General features: G+C 46.6%; 1 protein-coding gene across 21 annotated transcripts in view; it reads left to right on the top strand.

Annotated features, from left to right (window-relative positions):
* The first annotated feature begins 752 nt into the window (after positions 1–752).
* Positions 753–25517, top strand: part of LOC119400020 (ubiquitin carboxyl-terminal hydrolase 7) — an 85621-nt gene continuing 60856 nt past the window's right edge. For 3 of the 21 annotated variants that reach the window (XM_049417921.1, XM_049417930.1, XM_049417925.1), the window contains exons 1-8: positions 753–1104; positions 9272–9611; positions 10674–10772; positions 13347–13376; positions 14461–14534; positions 15008–15072; positions 15531–15625; positions 16707–16815. In XM_049417921.1, the coding sequence (XP_049273878.1) occupies positions 1026–1104; positions 9272–9611; positions 10674–10772; positions 13347–13376; positions 14461–14534; positions 15008–15072; positions 15531–15625; positions 16707–16815 (891 nt within the window). In that variant the 5' untranslated portion in view covers positions 753–1025. Of the gene's footprint in view, positions 1105–9271; positions 9612–10673; positions 10773–13346; positions 13377–14460; positions 14535–15007; positions 15073–15530; positions 15626–16706; positions 16816–18701; positions 18833–19011; positions 19067–19613; positions 19869–21593; positions 22015–23766; positions 23837–25517 lie in introns of all 21 variants that reach the window. The other 18 variants (XM_049417918.1, XM_049417934.1, XM_049417936.1 and 15 more) reach the window with 14 other exon arrangements.

Raw genomic sequence — 25517 nt, forward strand, 5'->3', positions numbered from 1 at the left:
GTGTGTCTTCGTGTTACTACTTTTTCTTAGTAAGCCTCGAAGTCTTGGCAAATTGTATTGGAGATCAAGTCACCAATGCTCATCTCGATGTGTTTACTCTCGTCGGGAACAATGATCTTTTATTTTACAGTTAACGTAGCATTTACACTAATAGATCAAATCCACTTGATTTCTAAGTGGGCACCACCAGAAAAGAGCATGTTTCCTATAGGTTTTTTGGGGGCAAACGCTGGCAAGGCCTTGCGAAAGCTTCCACTCTAGAATTTTTTTTTAACCTTCTTAGGGTTTAAGGCAAGATATGCTGGAGTGGGAGCTCTCGCAACGCATAACCAGTCGAAGGTGAAGCCATGGTTTGCCCCTGGTTTGTCTCGTAATCATGCTTTTTCTCGGGTGGTGCCCGCTTACCGCTTAGGGTAAAGTGGTTTTGCCCTGTTAATGTAAACGTTAGGCTAATTATAAAATAACAGATCGGTACCGACTTTGAGGCGTCTTAATCAAACTTGTAAAACAAAGGCACACGTAGAGCACTATCTGTCCCAACAAATTACACCTATTGAACTGGTAGGGCGTGTGAGGGAAAAAGAAATGCGCTTTTTTCTTCACTACACGCTAACGTTTTAGCTTGCCTCTGGTAAGATGGCGGATTGGCTTCATATCCCAGGTACAACTTGCACTCCAGCAATTTTTAAAATCCTCCTTGGTCGCAACATACTTCCATCGTGTTTATGTAAGCCTACCCATCGTGCACCGCGCCCCCCTGCTTTCCACCATCTTGTTTACTCTGATGTTCCGTGCGGAGTCAGCTTGCGCAGCGCAGCCGCCAAGTACAGCAGTTTGTCGTTGGATGGTATCCCCTGTCTGGGGGGCTGACACCAGCAGACATTGGGCGGATTGCGAGCAAGCACGTCAAAGTGACCGTGTCCGGCAAAAACTCCCTGGCACCTGGCAAAGAACGCGCGAACAGCAGCTCGACGGGTCGATCTAAACGAACGCGTGAAAGCAGCATCTCGGCCTCGGAACCCGCTATGAACAACGCTCTCAGCCCCAATGACAAAGACAGCAATCGCGCAGACCTTCCCGAAGCGATGGATACGCAAGAAGGTGGTATGAGTTCTCTACAAAACTACCCTCGTTCGTTTTTTGTCTCGCGTAGGGCACCGAAACAGATGAAGGAGGGGGGGTAGCCCCATGCTGTGTTTGCAACTAGCCGCGCCGCTGAGCTGCGCGTCTCTCCTCGGCGTTTGTTGTGTGTGCCGGGCGATGAAATACGTCGGAAACTGACGTGAACTGGCCCCCGAACGAAGCTCGTGCCGAGTTGCGGGGGTTGATGGACGATAAAGAAAAGTAAAACAACAAAAATGTCCCCCCAGTTCCGCATGCGATGTCTCCGTAGGGTCCCTTTTCTTTTGACGTCTCATTGCCGGTAACGCTAGCTCACTGCCGGGATACTTAGGCCTAGGTTAGGCTTAAGTTGTCACCGACTCTTTGCCGGGAGCTCACGATAAAGCGGCCCGTAGGTTCCGTAACTCGACGAGAAAACGTCGCCGAGTCCAGGTTCCGGGTTCGATTACAAAAAAAGTTGGGGAGTAACGTTTTGAGAGAGTGAGGGGAGGGAAGGGGGGGGACGGTACGCTTTCGTGTCGCCGTGATACGGCGGTGCAGTTCTGTCGCAAGTGCGATGTCCCGGCTTGGGAGTTGGTTGTCTCAGTTTTTATTCGTTTTTGCGTTCTCGCGTTTGGTGCTATTCTTTCTCTTCTTCTTCTTCGACTGGCAGCGGCCTTCTTCATTTGGGAGGGCTAACACATAACGGTCGTCATGTTCCCTTCCTCACCCCTCTCTCTAATCCCCCACCACCTACAGCTGTGTCTGTGGCACTAAAAGATACGGGGAATAGACGGTGAACTGTTCCGGCAGCGTTAGGATCCCCTCCTTTGAAAGACATCGCTTATAAATATAAGGGCGAGGACTGTAGAAGCGATTGCCAGCGGCAGGTGTAGTGCTTTCGGGTTTTCAGTCGTAGTAGTGGGTGGCTTTCACGCGCTACCCGAGCTTTTGCGAGAAAACGCAAAAAAAGACGAGGAGTGTTGGAGAGAGAGAGAAAAAAAAAGATAATTAAACGTAACTGGGTGCTTTTGTAGGAACACACGCCCCAACAAAACTAAACCTTGTGTAGCGCGCCGGCGGCATCGCGTGAAAAGCTCGAGACTTGTGTGGTGTCGATGAAAAAAGAAAGAAAATTAAGATATAAAAAAAAATGAGCAGCGTGAAGATGAGGCGCTGTCGTGATTTCTCGTGGCTCCTTCTACGAACGGTGGCTTGACAGGCAAGAAAATGACGGGAGCTGCCGAACGTAAGCCTCGAGCGGCGTCTCTTAGTGCGTTTTTCTCCGTTTTTCACTAATTTTGTTTGTCTATTCTTACGCCCGCGCAGTTAACGATTGTAGGCAAAAACCGTGCCCGACCCCTCCTTCCATTGCCGCAGCATTTCACAAACGCCTGTGTGTGGGTGTGCGTAGTGTTTTGAGTAGGGTTTTCGCGTAAGTGCTATCGGTGTTGACGCGGTTACGTTTTACGACGCTGTTCTGTTTTCATTCTGTTCGACAATTTACGCGAAACCTAACGTACCGTTACTTAACCCTTTTTGCATCGGAATAACCCCCGCGATTCGGCGTGGTCGGTATTGCCTTTGATTCGCCGCGGTGATGTGATGACATTTGAGTAAAAAAACAGCAGTAAGTCTCTGCATCGTTTCGGTTTTCGTTTTGTTTTCGTAGGTGTGCGTCGCGTAGTAGGGGTGTTGTTTTGGGTCGCATACTCAATGATTTGTGTTTAGAAGCGTCCAAAGAACATAAAAACTGTCAGTTCCAATAGATCAATGCTTGAAGCCCAATGTTTTACTGGCTTTAAACCTTAATTGACGATGCTTGCCGATTGCTACTGATTGAGATATGGATGAAGATAGCTCAGGGTCTGATATCATTGAAGTGCAGAGGTCAACACTTTTCTAGTACGGTACAAATGGTACGCTCCGGCACGTTACAGCACGCTCTGGTTTCCTTGCATGCTGATGACAAGTAGTTTGAGGTAGCCCACACTTGAGTATTCATCCTTAACGGCCGTGCATGCTACAATTTGGGGGCTTTCAAACCGGATGTCATTGGCAGACGTCGTCAGTGCAGTCCGGAGCATGCCATTCTAATGTTCTAGACAAGTGTGTGGACCTCTGTATGTGTTTCTTAAAGCTGTAGGCAGTTGTAGCAAAGCACTCGTACTTGCTAGCTAGTTGTGAATTCCACATAAACATACAGGAGGGTGTTTTATGCATGTAAGGTGTGTATTCTGGATGTTGTGTGGTTTAGTTGTGCTGTTGTTGCTGTACTGTTCTGCATGCTTCGACCTTTTGAGATCGTGGCTTGTGTTGTCAGGTTGAGTGTTGACTTCTGTTGTATTCAAAGATGCTCGACAATCGCTCAGGCAGTTCATCTCGTTGCGTGGTTGGGTCTGCACACGACTTTTGAAGCACTCGTGTTCACTCCGAGGAAGCAGATTCTGGCTCGAAGCAAGTTTTAAATTTCACTATCATCGTACACTCTTGGAAGAATACAGATTAGGGTACCGTTGTAGCTGTGCATGTGATCTTGCACCGGTGTCACGCAGCTGCCAATTGCGATTAAGCCCAATCAGGATCGAATTTCTCAACAGTGATAGACTACCTTCTGCACTTTCGTAAAGGAGCCGATCACGATCGACTCGTTTGATCCGAATCAGACCCTGTCATGATCAAATGACCGTGTGACACCGGCACTACACTCGCTACATCGCTCGTTCAAGCTATTGTATGTGAGAACACCCACCTTAAGGAACCCCAGTTGTTCAAAATTAATCTGTTATTTCCCCGCTACGACGTGCATCGTAATCCTATCGTGGCTTTGGCAAGTGAAACCTGAGAAGGTCATATCTCTGCTATTGATTTTTTGTTTTGCTTGATTTCATACCACATTGACCTATTCACTGTTCCATACAGAGCAGTCAACGCTGTGGAGGCTATCGAGACTTCTTGCAGTAGATCTGTTCGCAATAGTTCATTCTTGTTTCGCACCCACAATGTGATTTCTTGCGTATTATGCGGAGTAATGAATGAGCTTTTGTGGCTTAGAGATAAACAACTCTGTTAAATGGCTGTGAATACATTGTTCAATAACTCCTAGCACTTCGTTGTTTTCGTTTTTTTGTTTTTCACTTGAAGTGTCACGACACTTGATGCACGTTCCCTTGCTCTGCTCGCGTGAGCATTTATGACAAAGCGCAGCTGTGAGACGCGCGAAGTTACAAATTTTGCTGACCGAGATTCTTGCGTAACCTACACAGCGTTGGACTGCCATGGGTGGAACGGGGTATAGACTATGTAACAGATAGCTAGCAGGCGTTAGGGAAAGATGTTAAGCGATGTCGTATGGGAGGAAATGTGAACAGAACTTTTCGGGAGAGAGGCAGTTGTGAGGAGACATCATGGCACGCATCATTCATCGAACCGTCGTGTTCTGACAAGCTCCCAATTCATCAAGATGTGAAATTTTCTCGGGTGCAGTTGAAAGGTCAATTTGGAGCATTCCTGCAGTGGCACCTCGGAAATGCGACTCATCTGGCCCACGTGATCTCTATTCTAGCTCCGGTTTTGTCCTCGGAATGAACCTTTATATTGTTTAATACATAGCAGTCAATGCTCTGGCAGCTGCATATTGTGAGGAGCCACAGAAATCAACTGTTTCGCATGTCCTGGGGTGAATAGGCGTTTAATCTGCAGCACTTTTCGTTGAACAGCTTCTTCGTACGTTGAATCGCATAAACACAAGATCTAATTGACGGTTTGTAATTGGCGGCTGAGGGGGATGGGTTGCCTTGGCCAGTGTTTGACTGGGTGAGACCGGTCTCTTTATCGGAAACGGTGGCTTCCAGAGACGTCTGTACCCACCACCGGAAAAAAATATATATGAATGTCATGTAGTGAAAGAAGTCTTGTTAACACATGTAATATTGCGTAGCAGAAGCATAGAATAATGCCAGGCGTCAAAACGTGAATTGCGCAATGAGTGGGTGTTTCAAAGGCCCACCCATTACAGAGCGTTCAGACGTATTTTATCACTATCATCAGCAAAAGCATCAACAAAGTGAGCAGCTGTGTAGGATCGAGTGTTGCCTTACGACGCGTAGTGGGCTCTTCGTTGATTCGCTAAAGGAATAATGCGGCGTAGTGGGCACTTAACAACTGTACTTGCAGTCTGTATTCTAGGACACTTTGAAACTGCCAATTTTACGCGCACAGTCGTTCGTTTCCTTACGGCACGGTTGAGGCATGCATCCGAGAACTGAATACAGGCTAGCGATTGAGGAAGGCGATGCGCACAGGGACCCGATTGCGCTATCACAAGCGACCTCCAAGTTTTTGGATCTGATGCACCGCGTCTTTTCCTTTTTCTGTGGATTAGTTCAAGATGTGAGAAAAATTCAGGCTACCTTCCTGGCGTTGGCCTCGGCTTTGTGCGCAACAACGCTGCAACAAAGGAACAAGCATTCCAAACATTGACAAACTGCCAGAACTTCGCATAATGTGTCACGAGCTAGGAGGCACGGTGGGACTTCCTTTCTTTTCCATTGCAACATAGTTTGCAATGGAGGTAAATGTTCCATTTAACGAGATTCTGGCTGTACAAGCATTTCGTGCTCAACTTCTTTGCATAATATGCTGTCTTGTTTTACATGCATACAAGGCTCTAGCTGATTGAAACGAGCTTTTTTTTTGCACGAGGGTTCTTAGGTGAGCTAGTTGGTTCACGAGGTACACGGGACACAACGCTGTCCCATATTTTGCTCATGTTCCTGCCATAATAGTTTTTTTTGTTGCCCATTTCCTTTATTATCCGCCCTTTTTCAGTGTCGACAATACACCATCATTCGTGGACAATCTTTTTTTTTTGTCTCTGCTCGTCTCGTGTACCAGGATACTGAACTAAATTGATTAGTTGTAAAAAAATTCCTGCAGTCAGTAAGTAACATGTTTGTGTTCGTTCAGCTGATCATTTAAATATATTTTTAAATGCAACACGTCTGATGCCCACTGCAGTTATACTTAATTGATAACTGTGAGGAGTCTCCGAAAAGCACGAGCTATCGTCCTGTCACCATTGGCTTCTTTCCAGCGTAGTATGCAGCACCTAGGCATAAAATTATTCAGCCTGGACACATTTATCGACAGTCCATCATGATTTGTAGTGGACAGTACATCTCCGATAGGCAAAAACAGAATGTCTTAGCTTTTTTGGTAATTGTCTTGCATGCCCTTCATTACCTACGCGTTTCTTGGCAGATTCTCGCACTAAGGTGATCCTGGTGTCAAAAATTATAGAATGCTTGCTGCATATTTCAGTCTGCATTTTTCCCCCTCTGCAGTATAGACCTGACACTTTATAGGCAGTTCGTAGGAAACGGCAGGTAATAAGATTGTCTGATCGGTCCATCTTGCAAGCCACTCTTAAGGCTTATTCACACCTGCGACCGGTCGACGCGGTCGCGCGAACTGGCGGTCAAAATGCAACTAGAGAATTAACGTCTGCTCGTATATAGCTCGCATTACCATTGCCCCATAGAATAAGCCGACATCCTGTTCTCTGTGCACGGGATTTGCTCAGAGCTTTGCGACTGAAAAATCGAGCAGCAACTCGGCTAAAGCAGTCGCTTTGCGACTGAGACGGCCATTTGCGACCAGTCGCTTTGTGGCTAACTTAGTCGCGTGACGGTTGCTAGTCACCGGTGTGAATGAGCCTGTACAACGTAGTCCTGTTCATGTGTTCCCAGTAGCGCTTTCACAGCTGCTCCATTGCGTTCGTGCTGTCACAAACTGTAGGCTTTTGTGTCTCGCATCCCCTGCCTCGTGTAAGTTTGTCGCAGTCATCTCCTTCTGTAGTCTGTGGGATCCTACGACAGGTAGGGGTAACCTAGTAGGCAGAGGTATTGCGCTGCTAAGCTCGGGGTCGCAGGTTCGATTCTCGGTCACTGCACCCGCATTTTGATAGGGGTGAAATGCCATGACACCCATTTGTACTTGGATCTAGTAAACATTAAAGGGCCAGTAAACAGGCTGTGGCATTTTTTTTTTTTACCTCTCCTGAATAAGCTCACTAATTCGTACAGACAGCTGTGGCGACCACATTTTGCGAGTATTACAGTGCTGCACGCCACGCAAACGCTCAATTTCAAAAAACAATTCGTGCACCCCTCTCCAGCACCTGTCCAATCCTCCTCGTGCGTAAAGTGACGTAATCTTGCCCATGGGAAACATTACCTTGCATCTAATTCGTCGATTGATCCTCTGCACTATGAAACGGCGCCTGGGCGCTTGGTGATGCGGTGATGCACTAGGGTGGACCCTAGTGCCGCTCTGACATGAGAGACACGTGGAGGAAGCCTTGCTCGGTCGTTGGCTGTGTGCCGATGACGTATTCGCTGACGTTGTGTTACGTTGCTGAAGTGGGCGTAGTCTCGACAGCGGGCTACGTATACCCCTCTTGGTTGCCAAGAAGGCTGTGAAGGCCAAGCAAGAAACCTAAACCAGCCAAAGCGGCTTGTTATAAACCCTGCAACTTCCTTATTACAGCACTTATTCGCAAAATTCTTGCAGCAGCAGCAGCATGTTCACATCACACAAGTGCGCAGTTATCGCTTTGTCGCACATTTTGGTCCACGAGTTTGTTTATTGGCCCTTAAAAGAACCCCAGGTGGTCAAAATGAATCTGGAGTCTCCCACTACGATGTGCCTATACTTATAATGATGTCATGGTTTTGACACATAATACTCCATAAGTTATTATTACTATTCGTGGAATCCCACGTTATGTTCGTGCATGTGTGTGTGCATGCGCGAGTTCTCTGGCTGCAGAAGTTGTGCATTTGTTCAGTGACATTTTCTCTGTTACCTTTTAGTGGTACCACAGTAGTGCATGGGAAACTGCTGTTTCTTCTCGGAACTTTCACTTTTGGCTTATGTAGTGTCTCGATATTTGCTTATCTTCGTGTCTGGAAATGTTGCTTGGGGTGTTTAGTCCGGTCTTTCGGAGGTGGGCCAATGTTAATTTTTTTTTTACTGCGTTAGGGATAAAATCAATGCGATGTTGTTTGCATATGGTGAGATCACTGAAGGCGCATTGGCTCGCTGCACCTTCGTCAGTGTTGCCAATGCCAGGGCTATCGGCAACAGGGACTTGTGTGCACCCTTTGCCAAATGCCGATGCACTATAAAAAATTTGCAGTTTCTTTGGTCTGCGAGTTTGAACATTGGAATAATACTTAAAGAAAGATGGTTTCACCGACGGGACAATCTAATTTCGGCCCTTACAGTCACGAGCTCCTCTCGTTCACAGCACGAAAGCTTCAACAAAAGAAATGTGATGCTCCAAAAGGGTATCTATCACAAGCGAAGTCGCTGCACATGGGAGATGCCCGGATGAGGTGGTTTAAAGTGACTGACAACCAATTTTTATGGCTCCTGTTTCTTTTTTCTTTCTTTTTTTGCAATGGAAGGCTTACTGGTTAGTGTCTAATCATGTAATGCTAATTCGGAAAGTGCAGTGAAACAGTTATAATCGGAATTTTTCGATCTGTAGCGACTGTGAAGTCTTAACACAACACATGCTGCAAACAGTGCGAGGTGAGTGTGAGAGCGATTCATGTTTGTCCGAGGGGGTTTGCTGGGCATGCATGCACCGTGGCTCTACATGTTCCGCTAGTTGCCGCGAAGGCAGTGCTACTTATCTGCGGCAACTCCTTTTACCTCGTAAGTAGCACAGAATAGTGGGGGTGGGTAATATTATACATACTCTAGTTTTGAGCACTAAATATAAAAGAAGCATCGGGCTACCTACAGCAAACAAAACTATTCTCTTCCGCTAGGCTGGGCATCATATCGGTTTAAAAATATAACCCTACTCAAATCGTGAAAAGGATACCTAAATCCGTTGCTGCAAGTCGGTCTTCATTTCCACAAGGATCTAATCGCACGTTCTTCCCAGTTGTCAGTCACTTTAAGGTGATAAAAATCATGCGCATTCTAGGGAGACGGAATGTTGTACTTGTGCTAGGGTTGCTTTTTTTTTAGATGTGTCCCAACCTGTCCATCATACCACCTCATTTCTCTGGCAACAATTGAGTTACCTGCCCTGTGAGTGTTGGAGTGAACATTGGTTCTCGTGTGACTTCTGTTCTCTCCCCTCCCGTTGCAGATGACCACGCGGCGGTCCAGCAGCAGCCGCCTCCCCCACAGCCGCCGCAGCCGCCACCCTTAGCGGCTCCTCAACCTCCGCCGGCTCCCGTTCCCGCGCCGGACGGGCAGCAGCCGGCCTTCAACGCAGTCTCCAACTTGGCGCAGGCCGGCGCAGACGACGACCCAATGGGCGGTGGCGGTGGGGGGGGTGGGACGCGTCCGATGGAGCCCGCGGAGGAGCCGATGGAAGAGGAAGATGAGGCTCGTTCGGAGGCTACGTTTCGCTTCGTCGTCCCCGAGTTTTCTCGCCTCAAGGAGTCTCTGCTCAGCCCACCCACCTATGTGCGCAACTTGCCTTGGTGAGTAACGCAGTCGCCGTTGCGGTGAATCGGCGTCCTCGGTGGGAAACATTGAACTTAGCGAGCGCTGACTTCTGGCTTTGTTGGTACATGTCCCAGGAGTTGAGCGCAGATGCCTTTGAAGATGGGAACAGATGCCTGTGTGTGTCCCGCTTCGTCTTGTCCCATCTTGATAAGTATCTGCAGTAAACTCGTGGGAAAACACTGGATGCACAAAACACCTTAGGTGGATGACTTGCTGCTGTTACTCGGGATGGACAGATTTGGTCTGAAGGTGTTCATAGGCTAATTCGCTGTTTGTTACCACTTCACCGTCAGTGGTCGTATTGAGGCACGGGCGAACATGGATAACAGGTGCCACAAAAAGAACGCTGGACGCACCATTGTTTGGCGTGTGTGTCATTTTATGTACGTTCATGTCCTAAACAAGGACACTGTCTTTGAAATGAGCATACGGTTGCATTGAGTGGGTATACTTTGCTGTTAGTAATAGGTTTAGTGATGTCCTCATTAATATGCACACTCTAATAAGCACAATTGTAAAACCATCTTTGAAATAATGAAGTGTGTAGCATTTTTTTCAGCGTGTTAAAAATAAATCCCAAATGTTGTGCTGGTACTATCTCGGAAAGCACTCTTCTTCATACCTAATGTTATATGCAACTTTCGTTTTGGAGGAAAGCTACTAACAGAAACTACATTAGCTAGCCTCGGCGTTCCCAATAGGTACAGGGTGTTCCTTGTGTGCAGTCCTAAGTGCTGTCTCGTGTAGGGTCGTGATTTTGGGGCATGTTGCTTTGCAGTTGTTGCCTAAAATCAATATGTAATGTGTTCACTTATTGACCCATTGACCTTGCCGTTAATTCCAAATGATGCCTACTCCTTTTGCATAACGGTGCATTATCTCATCTCGCGGTCACCAAATTTTACGGTTGTTAGAACATTTGGAACGTTGGCATAATGGACGATTTGTGTACCTGTTTAATGAAAGCTTTGAGTCTAATAGTTGATATTCGTAAATATATTTTTCAAGCTGCTTTACTCCGTGCGTTCTTTCTGTAGGAAAATCATGGTGATGCCACGTACCAACACAGGCAACGACCGACAGCCGACGAAGAGCCTCGGCTTCTTTCTACAGTGCAACGGCGAGTCCGAGTCTTCGTGAGTTCCATTCTTCCAGCTTCTCGGAACTTGTCTGTGCTGCCCGTTGTCTCCTGGCTGCACTTGTTCTGTCTCTCAAAGAACGACACCACTCGTAGTGGAGTTGGAAAAGCGTGTAGTCTATTTGGACCTGCCAGCATGTGCACTTTAAGAAACAGTCGCACCCTTTGGGCCGCCTATCTGTCACAATAACTGTCATCTGGCTTGTTTGAGTCGGTGCCCAGCACTTTCCCGTCATGAATGCTATGTCACATTGACAGTGCGCTTCCTTTCATAACCTGCAAGTGCCAGGTGCGCGGTGTTAATTCAAGAAATGGCGTACAAGATTGATTACTCTTATTCGCTCCAAATGGAAAGGGCACATTTGGAGCATCTTTTTAACCCACAATGATAACCGTGTCCTCTTTCCTCGCGTTAATGTCAAGCACCCGGTACCCCCAGGTCACAAAACGCCATGCATGGCATAGGCGTGATGTAGCATTCCCAATGGGAATGCGCTGAACGACGAGCTTCAAAGGAAACTCGAGTAAGCCAGGCGACGATTACTGGTGCGAGACGGGGACATCCCCAATGGTGCATTTGTTTGAGCCCTGAGTCGGACTGGAACGTCACGCAGTCACGTCCGTCACATTGTGTGAATGCTCCACATCCCGATACTCCTATCGGTGTAGCTCGGTATGCATTCTATGGAGCACTGCAGGGCCTCTTTTAAAAAAAATAAGTGCACTTGAGAGTCTTCGACAGGTTGCCTTATGGCTACCCAATTTGTTTTTGTGTGCTCGATTTGTGAGCAGGTTTGTGGCCAGCAAAAAAAAAAAAAAAAAAAAAAGTTAACTTGCCTAAACGTATTTTCTAAACATTGCTCGTTTATAGAAAGTTCCTTGAGTAATTTCATTGAAAGTGTTAGTTTCTATTTAAATGTGCGCTAGTTCTGCAGTGCTGGCTTTGGCAGAATGGTTCAGAGACAGCAGACTGTGTTGCCTGTCGGCTGTCTGCCTCGTTTGTTTGACCATGCTTGTTGCTGTTTTCCCGGCTTGTTTATTTTAATGTGCTCAGTTGAGCTCATCAATCTTTGATGAAATGGTCAGGGAGGCCTCAAGAATGCTGAATCTAAAAGTGCCATGTGTAACTGCCTTGATTTTGTGTCATTTTTTGTCAACACTTACCAGTAGCCTAATCAGTGCTTTTGTAAATTTATTTTTCATAGTTTGTACCGGGTAACCTTAGCCTATAGACAACACTGCGCCATTTTTAATGAATTTAGCCTTGTATGGCTAGCTTTGCTGTGATTGACAATAAGATGCATTAGGAAAGAGAGCTTGTACAAACAGCTTGGATCTGTACTTCGTTTTCTTCTAGATTATGTAAGGGAAATTTGTCTTTACGTTCATTCAGTTGCTGTTGAAATTGTGTGTAATGCGCGGATTTTTTTTATTTAGCATGAGCATAGCAATCATGCCGCAGATTTTTTATTGCTTGCTAGTTGCATAACATTCCTTTCACAGCAGCAAAGTGTTCCATTATATAATTTTGGCTGCATAAGTAACTGTACACTTGACTGGTCCGTCTTGCACTTGGATTGCAATGATGCACTCTTGTTTGGAATTGGGGACTCCAATCACGAGTAACTTAATGGCAAAGCACTGCACGCACAAGATCATTGCGTCGGAGGTTGGGGGGCGTCTCCTAATGTGTTCCTTGCATCGTACAGTGTGGTCCTCTAAATAAAGGGAATGCGCAAGTGCGGGGGCCTGTGCTCTGTGAGGGCTGTTTAGAGCGCCAGCACTTGCAGGTGCAGTCCCGGCCACAGCGGTCGCGTTTCGATAGAAGCGATGTGCTATACCCGTGTACTGTGCGATGTCAGTGCACGATAAATGTCCGCACGTGTTGGGAATTACCCAGAGCCCTTCACTACGGCATCTCATAGCCCGAGTCGCTTTGGTCCAAAACGCCATAAACCAACCAACCATCTCTTAGAACACCAGCAAGTGGCGGCAAGAGAAAGCGCAGTTCTCTCGGCTTAGTCTATTGTCGGGCTGAATAACCAGACACGCGCTTGTTTTACAGATGTGCATGGGGTGGTGCTTGCAGCACGGCATCATCTGCTCTCTGGTTATCTCGCCTTTCAATAGATGATCTTGTCTTATACAACCTGCCTTATCATTTGCAATACTTATCAATACTTATAGAATAGATGATGCCAGGAAGAAATGTGCTTCCATTTTCTGCCGCTTGCCAGCACTCTAAGCAGCCATTGTGGAGCAGAAGTCGCGTGCTTGTCCGCTCCCTTTCATAAAGAGCCACCCTGTACATGTTAGCTGTGGCTTGTCCTTGCAGTCCTTGCAGTGTAAATACTCTATTTATTCTGTTTTGTACAATCAACCTATGCATGAGGACGAAGTGCTACGACATCTGGCAAAGGACGAAAAGGAATAGCGTTTGGACCACTGCATATTTACATTCGGCTTTGCATTCACAACACTGTTCGTAGCGCATTGGCTGTTGCTCAGCCATAAGGTCTCGAGCCCTGCCATTATTGGTTTTTTAAAAACTGAATCCCTTGCATCCTTGCAGGGAAGCCTCTGAAGGCGAAGACAGTGTGCCGTAAGGAAAAAGATTCATTTATGGGTCATTTTGTTCATTTTATTGTTGCGTACTTTGTTTTGGGTGCATTAGTTTGAGGGCGTGACCCTCTGTAGGCATTTTTGAGCCCTTCTGCCAAGCCGCCAGCACTTAAATGAAAGAAAAGGAAAAATTTGATATCGTTCTGCTCAATTCTGCATTGGATACACAGCCAATATTAAGGGTTACCATTTCGCCATTGTCGCCAAAATTGGCATCTCGTTATTGCAGAGTGTCACGTCCTGTCATTTTTTACGCTCTCATTGTTGCTGCTTGCACAGTTGCATAGATTTGGGGTGGTGGACAGATTCCTAACAGTTTCAGCTGATGGATCAAGCTCTTGACAAACTGCTGGGGAAATATGCATCTGAACCAACAGCCTGCAATAGACTGGTGGCCACTGCAAAGAATACAGTTCAATAGAACAGCTGCAAATAAAAAAAGAATGCTTGCAAACATGTGCCGTAGTCGCATGACAGGGATAAACATGAAAATGGCTTTAATGCACTAAAGACTGACAGAAAAGAGAATTTGGTTACAGATGTAATGTTGCCAACATTTCATCTCGTACTGACGTTGCATATGATTAGGGCTGCCAAGTGTGACAAACTTTAGGGGAGCTTCCAAGTTTTTTAAATCAAAAACTTCACTTGCAAGGAGTTAACTGCACCATGTGTTCACAATTTTGGATGTGAACATTCGCAGTGGTGGTTGGGTGTTTCCGGTAGTGTTCTGCTGAGCATGACATCGGTTCAAGTCTGGCGCACGGCATCTGCATTCTGAGGAGTTAAATGTGTTTGTTCAAATCTCGAACGGTTGAAGTAATCAAGATTTTACTGCATCAGGAATCCAGGTACTAGTTCAGTTGTTAGCCACACATCATTTGTTTTTATCAATCGCTATTTGATCACAGGCTTTTAGGCTACGCGGATGTCCAGTGTTTCTGACGCTTTCTTGCTGTGTAAACTAACGCGAAGTACTGTGTGGCGTTGTGTCCAAATCGCTGAAATTCTGGTTTGCGGCTGTATTTGAAGCATACATTTACGACACTGTTGTTGCCTTGCAGAACGTGGTCCTGCAACGCCACTGCCGAGCTGCGTCTAATTAGTCAGAAGGAGGGCGTCGAAAACTTTGTCAGAAGTAAGTGCTATCTGTGAAATTGCTCTCTGTGTGAAATTGCTCTGTGTGTGAAAGTGCCCTCTGTGTGAAAAAGCTGTCTGAAAGCACTCGCTACATGAAAGTGCTGTGATGAGAAACAAAAATGTTAACTAAATTGCATGTGATCAGAGCAAATATACCGAAGGCATGCTTTGGCTCCCTGGCCTCTGTTTCATAGCATGAAAAGTTGTCTGCAAGTATAGCAACGTCTTGTGGCACTTTGTCAGACCAGAAAGCTATAGAAATGCTGAATTAACGCAAATTCGATGTTCTTAGGATAAAAATGCAAGTTTAAGCAGTCCTTACTTTGTTCAAGCCATTGGTGATGGCTCTCAAACATTGTATTGCCACTGTTCATACAGTATGTCTATACTTTTTCTGACTTTACCAGGTACTGTATTGAAATGGCCATTGTAGTCGTTCTGTGTCGTTAATCTTTGTGTATGTGTTTGCAGAGATTCAGCACCTTTTCTATGGCAAGGAGAACGACTGGGGTTTCAGCCACTTCATGACGTGGAGTGTGAGTGTCGTTCATACTTGTTTGAGTCTTACTGGTGTGTAAACGGCATAGACACCTAATGCAAGGTGAATGGCAAGCAAGGCTTACTGGAGCGTAAATGGCGTTTGAGACCTTAGCTGGAGCGTAAATGGCGTTTGAGACTTTATCTGTAACGTCAGTGCCGTTTGAGACATTAGCTGGAGTCTAAATGGCATTTGAGGCCTTCGGTGTTTGAGACCTGAGCTGGAGCGTAAGTGGCGTTTGAGACTTTAGTGTATAATCACGTTCATTCATTTCTTATTGCTCACTTTGCACATGAAAAGTGCTGCAGATTTTTCCAGTAGTTAGCCATCATAATTACTCTGTTGGTTTTCTTAGCTCAAAATTCTTTGCCTTCCTTTAAAGCTTGCTGCATGCCTGATGGTTGCACCTGGCGCCACTCTGTTCAGTGCGAAACTTTTTCTTTTCTTTTCAATTAGGACGTCTTGGACCCAGAGAAAGGCTTCATCGTGGACGACACCATCATCCTCGAAGTCTGGGTGTGCGCCGATGCTCCGCACGGTGTCAGGTCGGTGTCCGCAGTGCTTGCAAGTTCGCACGGTTCTCTAGATTCTTTTATTCGAGTTTGTTTTTTTAACTTTTGTATTCGCAAGAGCAACCAATGCAAGAAGTTTCTTAGTTGAAAATGTGAACTCTGCGAGGAATCGCGCTAACCTTCTTAGCGTTGTCCAGCTTGCACCGAAATGGAAAAGTACAAATGCAGTTGGAATTGACTGGCGTAGTGTAGCCATGGCAGGGCCAGATGCTGTTGAATTTCCCACGTTCTTTCTACAAATAGGCAAGCTTTGTGTGAGGGAGTGTGCAAGTACATTCAGCCAGTATTTGCAGAGCCATTTTAATGCTCTGGGCGCAGGTGGGTGCTAAGAAATGTCATTCTGAGTTTTAAGTTATTGTCAACTTTTCCATTAGCCATATGTTCAGTAGATGCAATCTGAATGTTCCGAGATCGTTCAGCATGTGCGTATCTGCACAGCTACCTGTATTTTGAAATGTTTGTGTGCTAGGAAGCATCAATGCACAACTTGCTGCAGCTTGCAAGGAGAAATGACTTTGAAACAACTCTGTCTTTCTCTCCGCAGCATTGCGTAAGTATGATGGCCAGCTCGTTCAGTTCCGAGCTGGTGACGGCCTCGCACTATTTCCAGGAAATTATTGAACATTACAGTTGGTTAATATTTGTCTCGAAGCTTCAAGTAACTGTTGGCAAGATTGGAGTTCAGGTGATACCGAGGGTGACGTTTTCGGAGACACTTTGTGGCCTTACCATTACCATTTCTTTGGTTGGGTCATCCTAACGACTGCCCTGCAGGCGCTGTTGTTTGCGAAAGAGTAGTTGTTAAACTGATCAAGAGAGATGCAAGCATCAAATTTGTACACTGGAGCGGTATCATCCATTATTTCTTGGAAAGTGTACGTCTGGAAGCATTCCCAATGCTGCGCGACTCGTACAAAACTACTTGGTCGCTAGTGTGCCTCCAATGCCGATTTATGCAAAATCGCGATAATTAGCATCCTCAGAAGTGCACCCATGGTGTGTTGCTTCGACACTTGTGTGGCAAAACGATATCTCGTCCCTTTGTCGCTTTGCTCTGCAGCTGGGACTCCAAGAAGCACACAGGATACGTGGGCCTCAAGAACCAGGGCGCCACCTGCTACATGAACTCATTACTACAGACGCTGTTCTTTACGAACCAGTTACGAAAGGTCAGTGCAAGTATGTCTTTTGCGTGCGAAAGCATATCTCAGTGTGCTTGTGAAACATCTCTAGTGCTTTGGGAACAGTAAGCACTGTAAGCACCAGATAAGCAGGCATTTACTGCTACTTCAGTACAGTAAACCGTCCATGCGAATTGCGCCATCAGTGCAGCATGACGTTACAGCACCTTGCGCAAATGAAAAAGTGCGACCCGCCATGCCAGGACATAACCTCGTATGCGTTTCGTAACAAAGGTACATTTTTTTCAGATCCATTCAGTCGGGGCTTGTGCGCGTGCACCCCACCCCTCATCAGCGACGTTTACGCGAGCCTCGACCGGTTGTTAGTGTAAAGTTTTAGCAAGTTACAGTAATACTGTATCAACAGTATCGTTACTTTCTGTGTTTGCATTCCGTATTTACGTACAGTAACACGATGGTGATGATCGTGGCTAATTTGAGTTTTGCAGATTAAAATAGCAACTTGCCGATCACAAAATAATCGTTTTGCCGAGTGTCCCCATTATTAAAAAGTTTTAAATACTACTCATTCGGGGTTACATCGCTGCCAAAAATTTGCACCGACAGTGAAGTAGAACACTTGTTTACATTACGTGCTTGCCTGCTTGCACACTCCACCACCAGATGGCACCACCTGTGCAGGCTGCTCAAGTTAGTGGCTGCTGTGATAGGTTAAACTGCTAATGCAAAGAAGTTTGCGGACAAACTAAAATAATCTGCTATTGTTGTGGGAAGAATGTATAAGTTAATAGATAGCGGCACACAATGTCGCGGAGATAGACTCAATGAATTTTAAGACAAGCCAAGTACGAGCCACCTTTCACACGATGCGCAGGTTACCGTATACGGAAAGAGTTTCCATATGGTAAAGTTTGTGCATGCGCATCTTTAGCTGGTGTGGTATTACCGTACTTTCCGTGTGGTAAAACGGCATTGCTGAAAGACCCTAGTAACATTTGCCAATGCTGGAAACGCATGCCTGTAAGTTGTATGTGATTCCTGTCTCTCCTATGGTGGCCACGCATTTGAGGGATCGGAAAAGGTGTCCGCGAGACGGTTCAGTGGAGTGTGCGTGATGTTGATTTTGAGTTGTCAAATGGAGAAACCAAATTCCTGTCATGCCTGGATAACCACGTAACCGTGTTGGGACGCTTGCTTTTTCTCTTGCACTAACGTGCAACTTCACCGACCCTGGCATGGCCAACTGGCAGGAAAGCAGGGTTCTTGGAGGAGATGCCACAGCTGTGCAGGGAAGGCGATTTTAGAGGACGTGAGACAGGCACACATCCGCACGAGTTGGAAATGCCACAGTGTGCGTCCACGGAACGTGGAAGCAGTCGATATGTTAATTAGCCCAAGTTAGCCCACTTTACTGCTAAGTAAATGTTCTCGCTGCCCTTGAATTTTTTTTTAAGGTGAAAGCCTTAAGGGCCTCATTAAACGCGAAAATTGGCAGTCTGCGTCAACACGAGTGATTAAAAATATCGTTACATGATGATGTCAGCATGACCTCACAGATCGGCAAAATTTTTGATGTCATGATGTCACCATGACATTGCATAACCTGCCATCACATGATGTCATCTCATGACATTGCATAACGTGGCATCAAATGATGTCATGACATGACATCATCACTTGGTCAAAGGTAGGCTCATCGCGGAGGCAGTGCAAAGCCATATTAGGCGCAGAAAGCTTTTGGAAGGGGGGCAGTGAAGGATTGATACATTGAGAAGGAAAAAGATGCCTTCGAATTGTCTTAGGCGAATGCACAAAGGACCCTGCGAGTTTCGTATGACCCATTTGCTTGCTGATAATAAATGTTTGAAGGAATGAAAATAAGTAAACGTCCGAATGAACTGTCTGCATTGCAGGCTGTCTACCAAATGCCCACCGAGAGCGACGACTCGTCCAAGAGCGTGGCGCTGGCATTGCAGCGGGTGTTTTACGAACTGCAGTTTTCCGATCGACCCGTCGGCACCAAGAAGCTCACCAAGTCCTTTGGGTGAGCACCGGATTCGGCGCACCCGCCTTGGCGACTGTGACAGTTCACTGCTAAGCTCATGGATGCGAGGGTTTTTTCTCTCTCTTTCCTCAGTAGCTGTTTGTATGTTTTTTTGTGTGTGTAAGGGCTTACAGTTGAAGGCAGTTAGTGCCAACTTAATGCCTCGTTTCCTTCTGCAGGTGGGAGACTTTAGACTCATTCATGCAGCACGACGTTCAAGAGCTCTGCCGAGTGGTGAGTGCCATTTCAGTCACTCTCAATCTTATGGCAGGTAGTACTAATCAAACCAACAGATTTAAGCCAAGGAAAGCATAGGGGACATTCTTTGTTGTTTTTTAAGCTGTAGTGTAATGATTTTGACCTGAATTGTAATGTAAGCTTAATGATTTTCAATTTAGGTCAAATTCATCACACTACTAAGAGCAGCATCCTGGGCTAGTTCGTAATCCATTGCTTCAATACGATCGCACAAAAATGAGAAAAGACACTCGCAACAGAGAAGCCACGCCCAGTGCAGTTTCGCTGGGTGTCTCTTCTTCTCTGCTGTCCATGTCTTTGTTGTGTCTTTGTCGTCATGTTCGTGTCTTCCTTGTGTGTGTGTGTTGTCTTTACTCACGGCAAAATGTCATACAGTAAGCAATACCAACTAGGCCAAGAGGAAGTTCTCCTCAATTATAATTGTCTCTTGGTTTCATTAAACAGCGTTATTGTTTCACTTCGGCATCCTTTCGAGTTATGCGCATTCCTGTTGCTGATGTGTCGCACGTTTCGCCTTCCCCAGCTGCTGGACAACATGGAGAGCAAGATGAAGGGCACCTGCGTGGAGGGCACGATCCCTCGTCTCTTCGAGGGCAAGATGATCTCGTTCATCAAGTGCAAGCACGTGGACTACGCGTCTCGGCGCATGGAGCCCTTCTACGACATCCAGCTCAACGTCAAGGGTAAGAAGAACATCCACGAGAGCTTCCAGGACTACTGCGCCACCGAGTCGCTCGACGGCGACAACAAGTACGACGCCGGCCAGTATGGACTTCAGGTGCGTGCTCTTTTACGCTAATTCTAAAAAAGGGGTGTGTTTGGGGAGTTTTTGTGATGCACCAGTACACCTTAAAGGGGCCATGACACCCAATTTTCCATCATAATCTGTGTTATGTGGGTTAATCCTAGTGCATTCACAAATAAGCTGGCGAAATTTTAGCACATTTGGTCGAGCACTTAATTATAATTGAATATTTTTATAAACACGCGAGCGGCCCGAGAGTCGGGCAACATTGGTGCACTCGCGAGCCGTGACGTAACAAGCAGCTTGTTTTGTAAGCTCCTTTATTCCGGCCAAAGATATTGTTTTGTGGTCAGCTTCGCGTGATATCGAGATATTTGAGCTTTCTTCAGCTTGGCACTGAAATTGAACCATTTGCAGCGGCTGAAACTTTGGTAGAAGACGACGGCTCCGTTCCGGGCTGCACGTGACGTCACACGCGCTATAGCAAAATGGCGGTCGCCGGCGGTGGGCGGGCTTTACAGCCGGCGACTTCTAGGTCTTGTTTTGCACTGAAATAGTCCTTTACGCCCACTTTTGAAATCTGTGTAGGCATAATAGACCCTCTACTTCTAGTTTTCAGCGAAAACCACAAATCTTTGGGCGACTGTGTCACGGCCCCTTTAAGGCAAACAGGAGAATTTGGAGTGTATTTTTGCCACACAGCGATTTCATTTGGCCTGCTTGCACTTCTTTGCTCAACTCGTGCACCCGCTACTTTCCTATCAAGAGTGCTATGTCATGCTGGTAGCCACACACTGTTTGTGACCGGGAAGTGCCAGGCACGCAGTGATAATGCAAGTGAAGCATGCAAGATTATGCTTATCGTTGTGTGGCAGAAAGGCCTGTTTACATGCCTATGCTAATAATGATAATGACAACCAACAGACAACCAAGCCAAGGAGAGTATAGGGAACATTATTTGTATTAATTGCGACATAAACCTGAAGAAATTAAAGTGAGCAAAAAGACAACTTGCCACCGGCAGGGACTGAACCTGCAGCCTTCAGATAACGTGCCCTATGCTCTACCAATTGAGCTATGGTGGTGGTCGTCCTCCTGTGCACTTTATAGTACAGGTATGTGCACTTAGTACCTGGTAGTGCTAGTCAGTGCAGCTCGTAGCCACGACTGCTTCTTTCGTTTGTCCCCTTCAGACGCGATTTATGATGGACTGTCTGAAAATGCGTCAACCTCGCACAACATAATTGCAAAGCACCCTATATTATATCCCATAAAAGAGATTATCTTGTTCTTGTGTGAGTTTCAGTAGTTTAATGTAATTAGCATGTAATTAAGTATCTAATTATGCTGCAATCAGTCATGTTCAATTTTTGCACAAGAAGAATCAAATCGTACGCTCAAAATGTGCACCAAATTTGTTTGTTGTTGTATTCGTTTCGAGAAAACAAAAGGAACGCTCTTGACGTTGGTCCTGGAAAGCGGCACATCAAATGACCGTCGATCATGGTAGTGTTGCCAGCAAAGTGATGCTCTGCAGCAATATGCAGCACAATGATGTTAAATGAGGGCTAGTTGTCCACTCGGAAAGCGTGTACAAATGTGCACACCGAGCTTTTAGCCGCTTGAAGAAATGCGCGGTGCGTGATGCGCCTCCGTTGTTGATGTGTACAATCGTACACACTGCCGCTAAGATGGGGCTATGCTAATAAAGATAATTTTGAAATTTTATAACGTTTTATTTTCCTTTCCTTTCATCAGGAAGCCGAGAAGGGCATAATCTTTGCCTGCCTGCCGCCCGTGGTGCACCTGCACCTGCTACGCTTCCAGTACGACCACGTCACCGACAACAACATCAAGATCAACGACCGGTTCGAGTTCCCCGAGCGCCTCAACCTCACCGAGTTCCTCACCGAGGGTGGGGCCAACTCGGGCGGCCCGGCCACCTACACTCTGCACGCGGTGCTCGTGCACAGTGGGGACAACCATGGGGGCCACTACGTGGTGTTTATCAACCCGCGCGGTGACGGCCGCTGGTGCAAGTTTGACGACGACGTTGTGTCGCGCTGCACCAAGCAGGAGGCCATCGACCACAACTTTGGCGGCACCGACGAGGACGTGGCCGTCAGCCGACACTGCACCAACGCCTACATGTTGGTCTACATCCGGGACAGTGCCATCAGTGAGTGCGACGCTTGAATGTCGGCCATCCGTGGTCTTGCAGTAGGGGTGTGTGCTCGACCCGGGGTGTGTTTCGAGACCAAATTGAATATGGACTGAATGGTGCCTGAAGGGAATAGAAAAGGGGTCTCAAATGTGCGGCCCGCGCATGACTGCCTTTGTCTCGTATTTAAAAAAATTTTCTCAAGTATGTTCATGAGCTACACAGATGTGACTGGTTTCGGACGTTATTTTTTTGTAAGGCACCCCGCGGGGTCATCATGTGATGCAACATAACTGTGGAACAAAAACGCTATCAGAATCGGCATCCAGATTTCAGTCTTTCTGGAGATTGGTACCTGTCTCCTGAAACCTGACTTCAAATTCCCTTCAGAAATGACCCATATATGAGATATCGGAAAGGCCTTCTTTCAAATCGCAATGTTATCTGACGTTATCTTCAAACTCTAGAGAAACCGTGGCATGCTGGCAACTTTGTATTTATAAAATGTGAAGCGGTGAGCAGAGCTGTGGCCAGCGATTGACTGTGTGATAGACTTGCCTTGGGGTAAGATAAGACTTCACACACCAGCATGCATATTTCGACACAAATGCTTTCTATAAGAAAAATTTGTGCTGGTTTCCTTTCTGTGCTGGATCACTGGAGCACAAAAGAATGCTCACAAAGCTGATGTTGGGTGTACATTGTAAAGAAACGTCAAAATGAATCCAACACGTACTCCAGGGGGGCCGTGTGCATAGCAAGATGTAGCTGTTCATATAATGCGAGCTCTGTCGCCGTCCCTGACCCAACGTGGCGGCTTAACGGCTATGGTGATACACTGCTCAGCAGGAAGGCGTGAATTTTGCAATGGCAGCGGCATTTCAAATGAGGCAAAAAGGCAGAAACACCGGTGTACTTATGTTGAGGTGCCCGTTAAAAGTACTGACAACTGGCAAGAACGTGTCTCAAGACACTGGTGGAAGATGGAAGAACTGGGGATTATGGTGACAGAATGTAGCATTCTTCTTGCAGTTTGAATAGGATCTGTTTTTTGAAGTTACGTTTAAAAGTTGTAAAAGCCAGCACGTCGCGTCGCTTAGTGGACAAGCCTTGGTACTGCTAGAATCAGTTCGTATTGCTGTACATAGTGTGCCGTCCAGGTGCTCCACAATCCGTGCTTAAAGTTGCAGTCTGTATATTATTGGGCACCCCACTTTATTCTATGCTTATGACGAAGCAGTTGATGATCAGAACCGACGCCGCCTTTGCTTCATTTAGTCGAACCATTTTGAACCGCATGCATGCGCATGGCATGCACACGTGTGCAGTGAAACGCACCGCACAATCACGAACCGCTGTTGCGCTGACCTACTGCCGTTTGCAGCGTGTGTTGCATGTACGACTTCATTGGCTCTTCAGGTAGATTCCGATTTAAAAAAAAAATGTTTCACAGCATTTTCTTTCACCACCCCACGATTAGACGCTGTGACTGGAAAGCTTTCTGTGGCACTAAAGAAAACTGCTACCACGAAAATTTGTTGCCTGTCCCTTCAAAGAACCCCAGCTGTCCAAAGTGTATCTCGAGCAACCCCTCGTAGTCAGATTGTGGTTCTGGCTCGCGAAACCCCCGGGATTCAGGATTTTTGGCATTCTGGAGTGCCCCCTCGTAGTCAAATTGCAGTTGTGGCTCATGAAACCCTGGCATTCAGGATTTTTGGCGTTGTGCAGGCATTTGGAGAAACGCATGCTTCGTCTGCTTGCAATTTCCAGATGAGGTGCTACAACCGGTCACCGAGAACGACATCCCCGAACAGTTGGTTGAGAGGCTTCAGGAAGAGAAGTGAGTGGGCCCGGCTTTTTTTTTTGCGATAATATTGCAACTTGAGCGAGTTCGTACATCTTCATCATGCGTTAAGTGCAGCGTGCACGGGGAACGATGGACGAAAGGGAAGAAGCAAACAGGACTAGCGCGGACTCAAATTTTTACTGGAAAGGAAACAATATAAATACCTAGATCATCACAACCATGTCAGCCAAAAAAAAGACACCGAAAAAATAAAAAATAAAATGAGGCATGAACCAGACGACTTGCGTTTCAATATAATCGTCTATTACAAGTGTTACACAGATAATCAAATTCAATGTCACTCACGGTCAGAGTTGCCATATTATACTGAGCTAATAAGCAAGTACTCATCCCAAAAGAAGCGGTGCAACTTTCGCGAAAAAGCCGAAAAAAAAGTGGAAACTTAATGAATTTTTCTTATTCTTGAAAATATCTTAAATTATAGTAAAAAATACGTCGCTTATATACGAGTGAGAGTTGAAAAAATTGCTAATTATTTTGTACAGTGAAAATATGTGCAACTATGAATGAAAGCACATACTACATATATTTACTTCTAACATTGTCTCCAGGGTAGCCTCAATTCAGTTGAATACGCGTCTGCCAGTGCATGATTAACATCACTTGTTTGATTTTCCTCCAAAGTATTTTTGACTTCGACACTGAACTACTCAGTCACCGGCAAGCGCGCTACAGTCAAACCTCGTTAATACGTACCCGCTTTAAACGTACTAACGGTTAAAACGTAGTTGCGACAAATCCCCGACCGAGTCCCATAGAGCCCAATGCATTCACTGACCGCTTAAGCCGTAGTGGTTCGCCCTATGCCTACCGGTTAGTGCGTACCCTGCGTACCGCGATAACTTTTTGTGCCATAAAATTTTACTGTGCCGCTCAACTTCCCGACGCCAGAATGTGCCGCTCTTCGTCCTTTTTGAGAAGTGCGCAGATCAGTCGATCCCTGATTCCGACTTCCGCGCGATTGAGGCGACGCCTTTGCGGTTAAGCATTGGGAAAGAACGAAGGCGAGGTGGCGGCCAGCGACGAACGCGCCGACATGACTTATCGCCGACAACCTTATCACAATAAGTATCTTCAGCTATCTGCTCGGGCACGCGTGCGGCGCAGCGCTACTTTTAAGCCTACTGTACGCTTTTATTAGGCGACAACCTGAACGCGCTGGGCCGCCGATGGCTGCCGCTTCGTTGTGCGCGGCCGTCTTCAAGGCTGAAGTTGAATTAATGGCACAAATGCTCGGGCAGGGTCGAAGAACTTCAGCCATGTATGAACTAGCCCGACAGCAAACGCTACTAAGCCGTCATCAGGCGCGCACCGCTTAAAGCGAAAGCAGATCGCTGTTGCGTAGTTAGCGTTGCGGGTCGCGGGCGCCGAGAAACCTCGCTGCATTGACGCTATCACACTAAACGCATCGCTTGCATGAAGCTCGTCATCGCTGCGTAAACCGAACAAGCTACTCGCCGCATCTGTGCACGATCTGGAGCGCAGTGGGTACGAACAACATTCCCACGATAAATGCGCGCGTGCGGCACAGCAAGCGGCCCGGTAGTGACGGCGTGAGCCGAGTAGGCGACGCGCTGCACGCAACTAGCCGGGAGACGATCGGCTCCACGCGGCCGTACCGCGGTTTCACTGGAACTCGGCGGTCAGTTTTCGG

The sequence above is a fragment of the Rhipicephalus sanguineus genome, chromosome 7 (assembly GCF_013339695.2).
Source record: "Rhipicephalus sanguineus isolate Rsan-2018 chromosome 7, BIME_Rsan_1.4, whole genome shotgun sequence".
In the NCBI taxonomy this organism is placed as follows: Eukaryota; Metazoa; Arthropoda; class Arachnida; order Ixodida; family Ixodidae; genus Rhipicephalus; species Rhipicephalus sanguineus.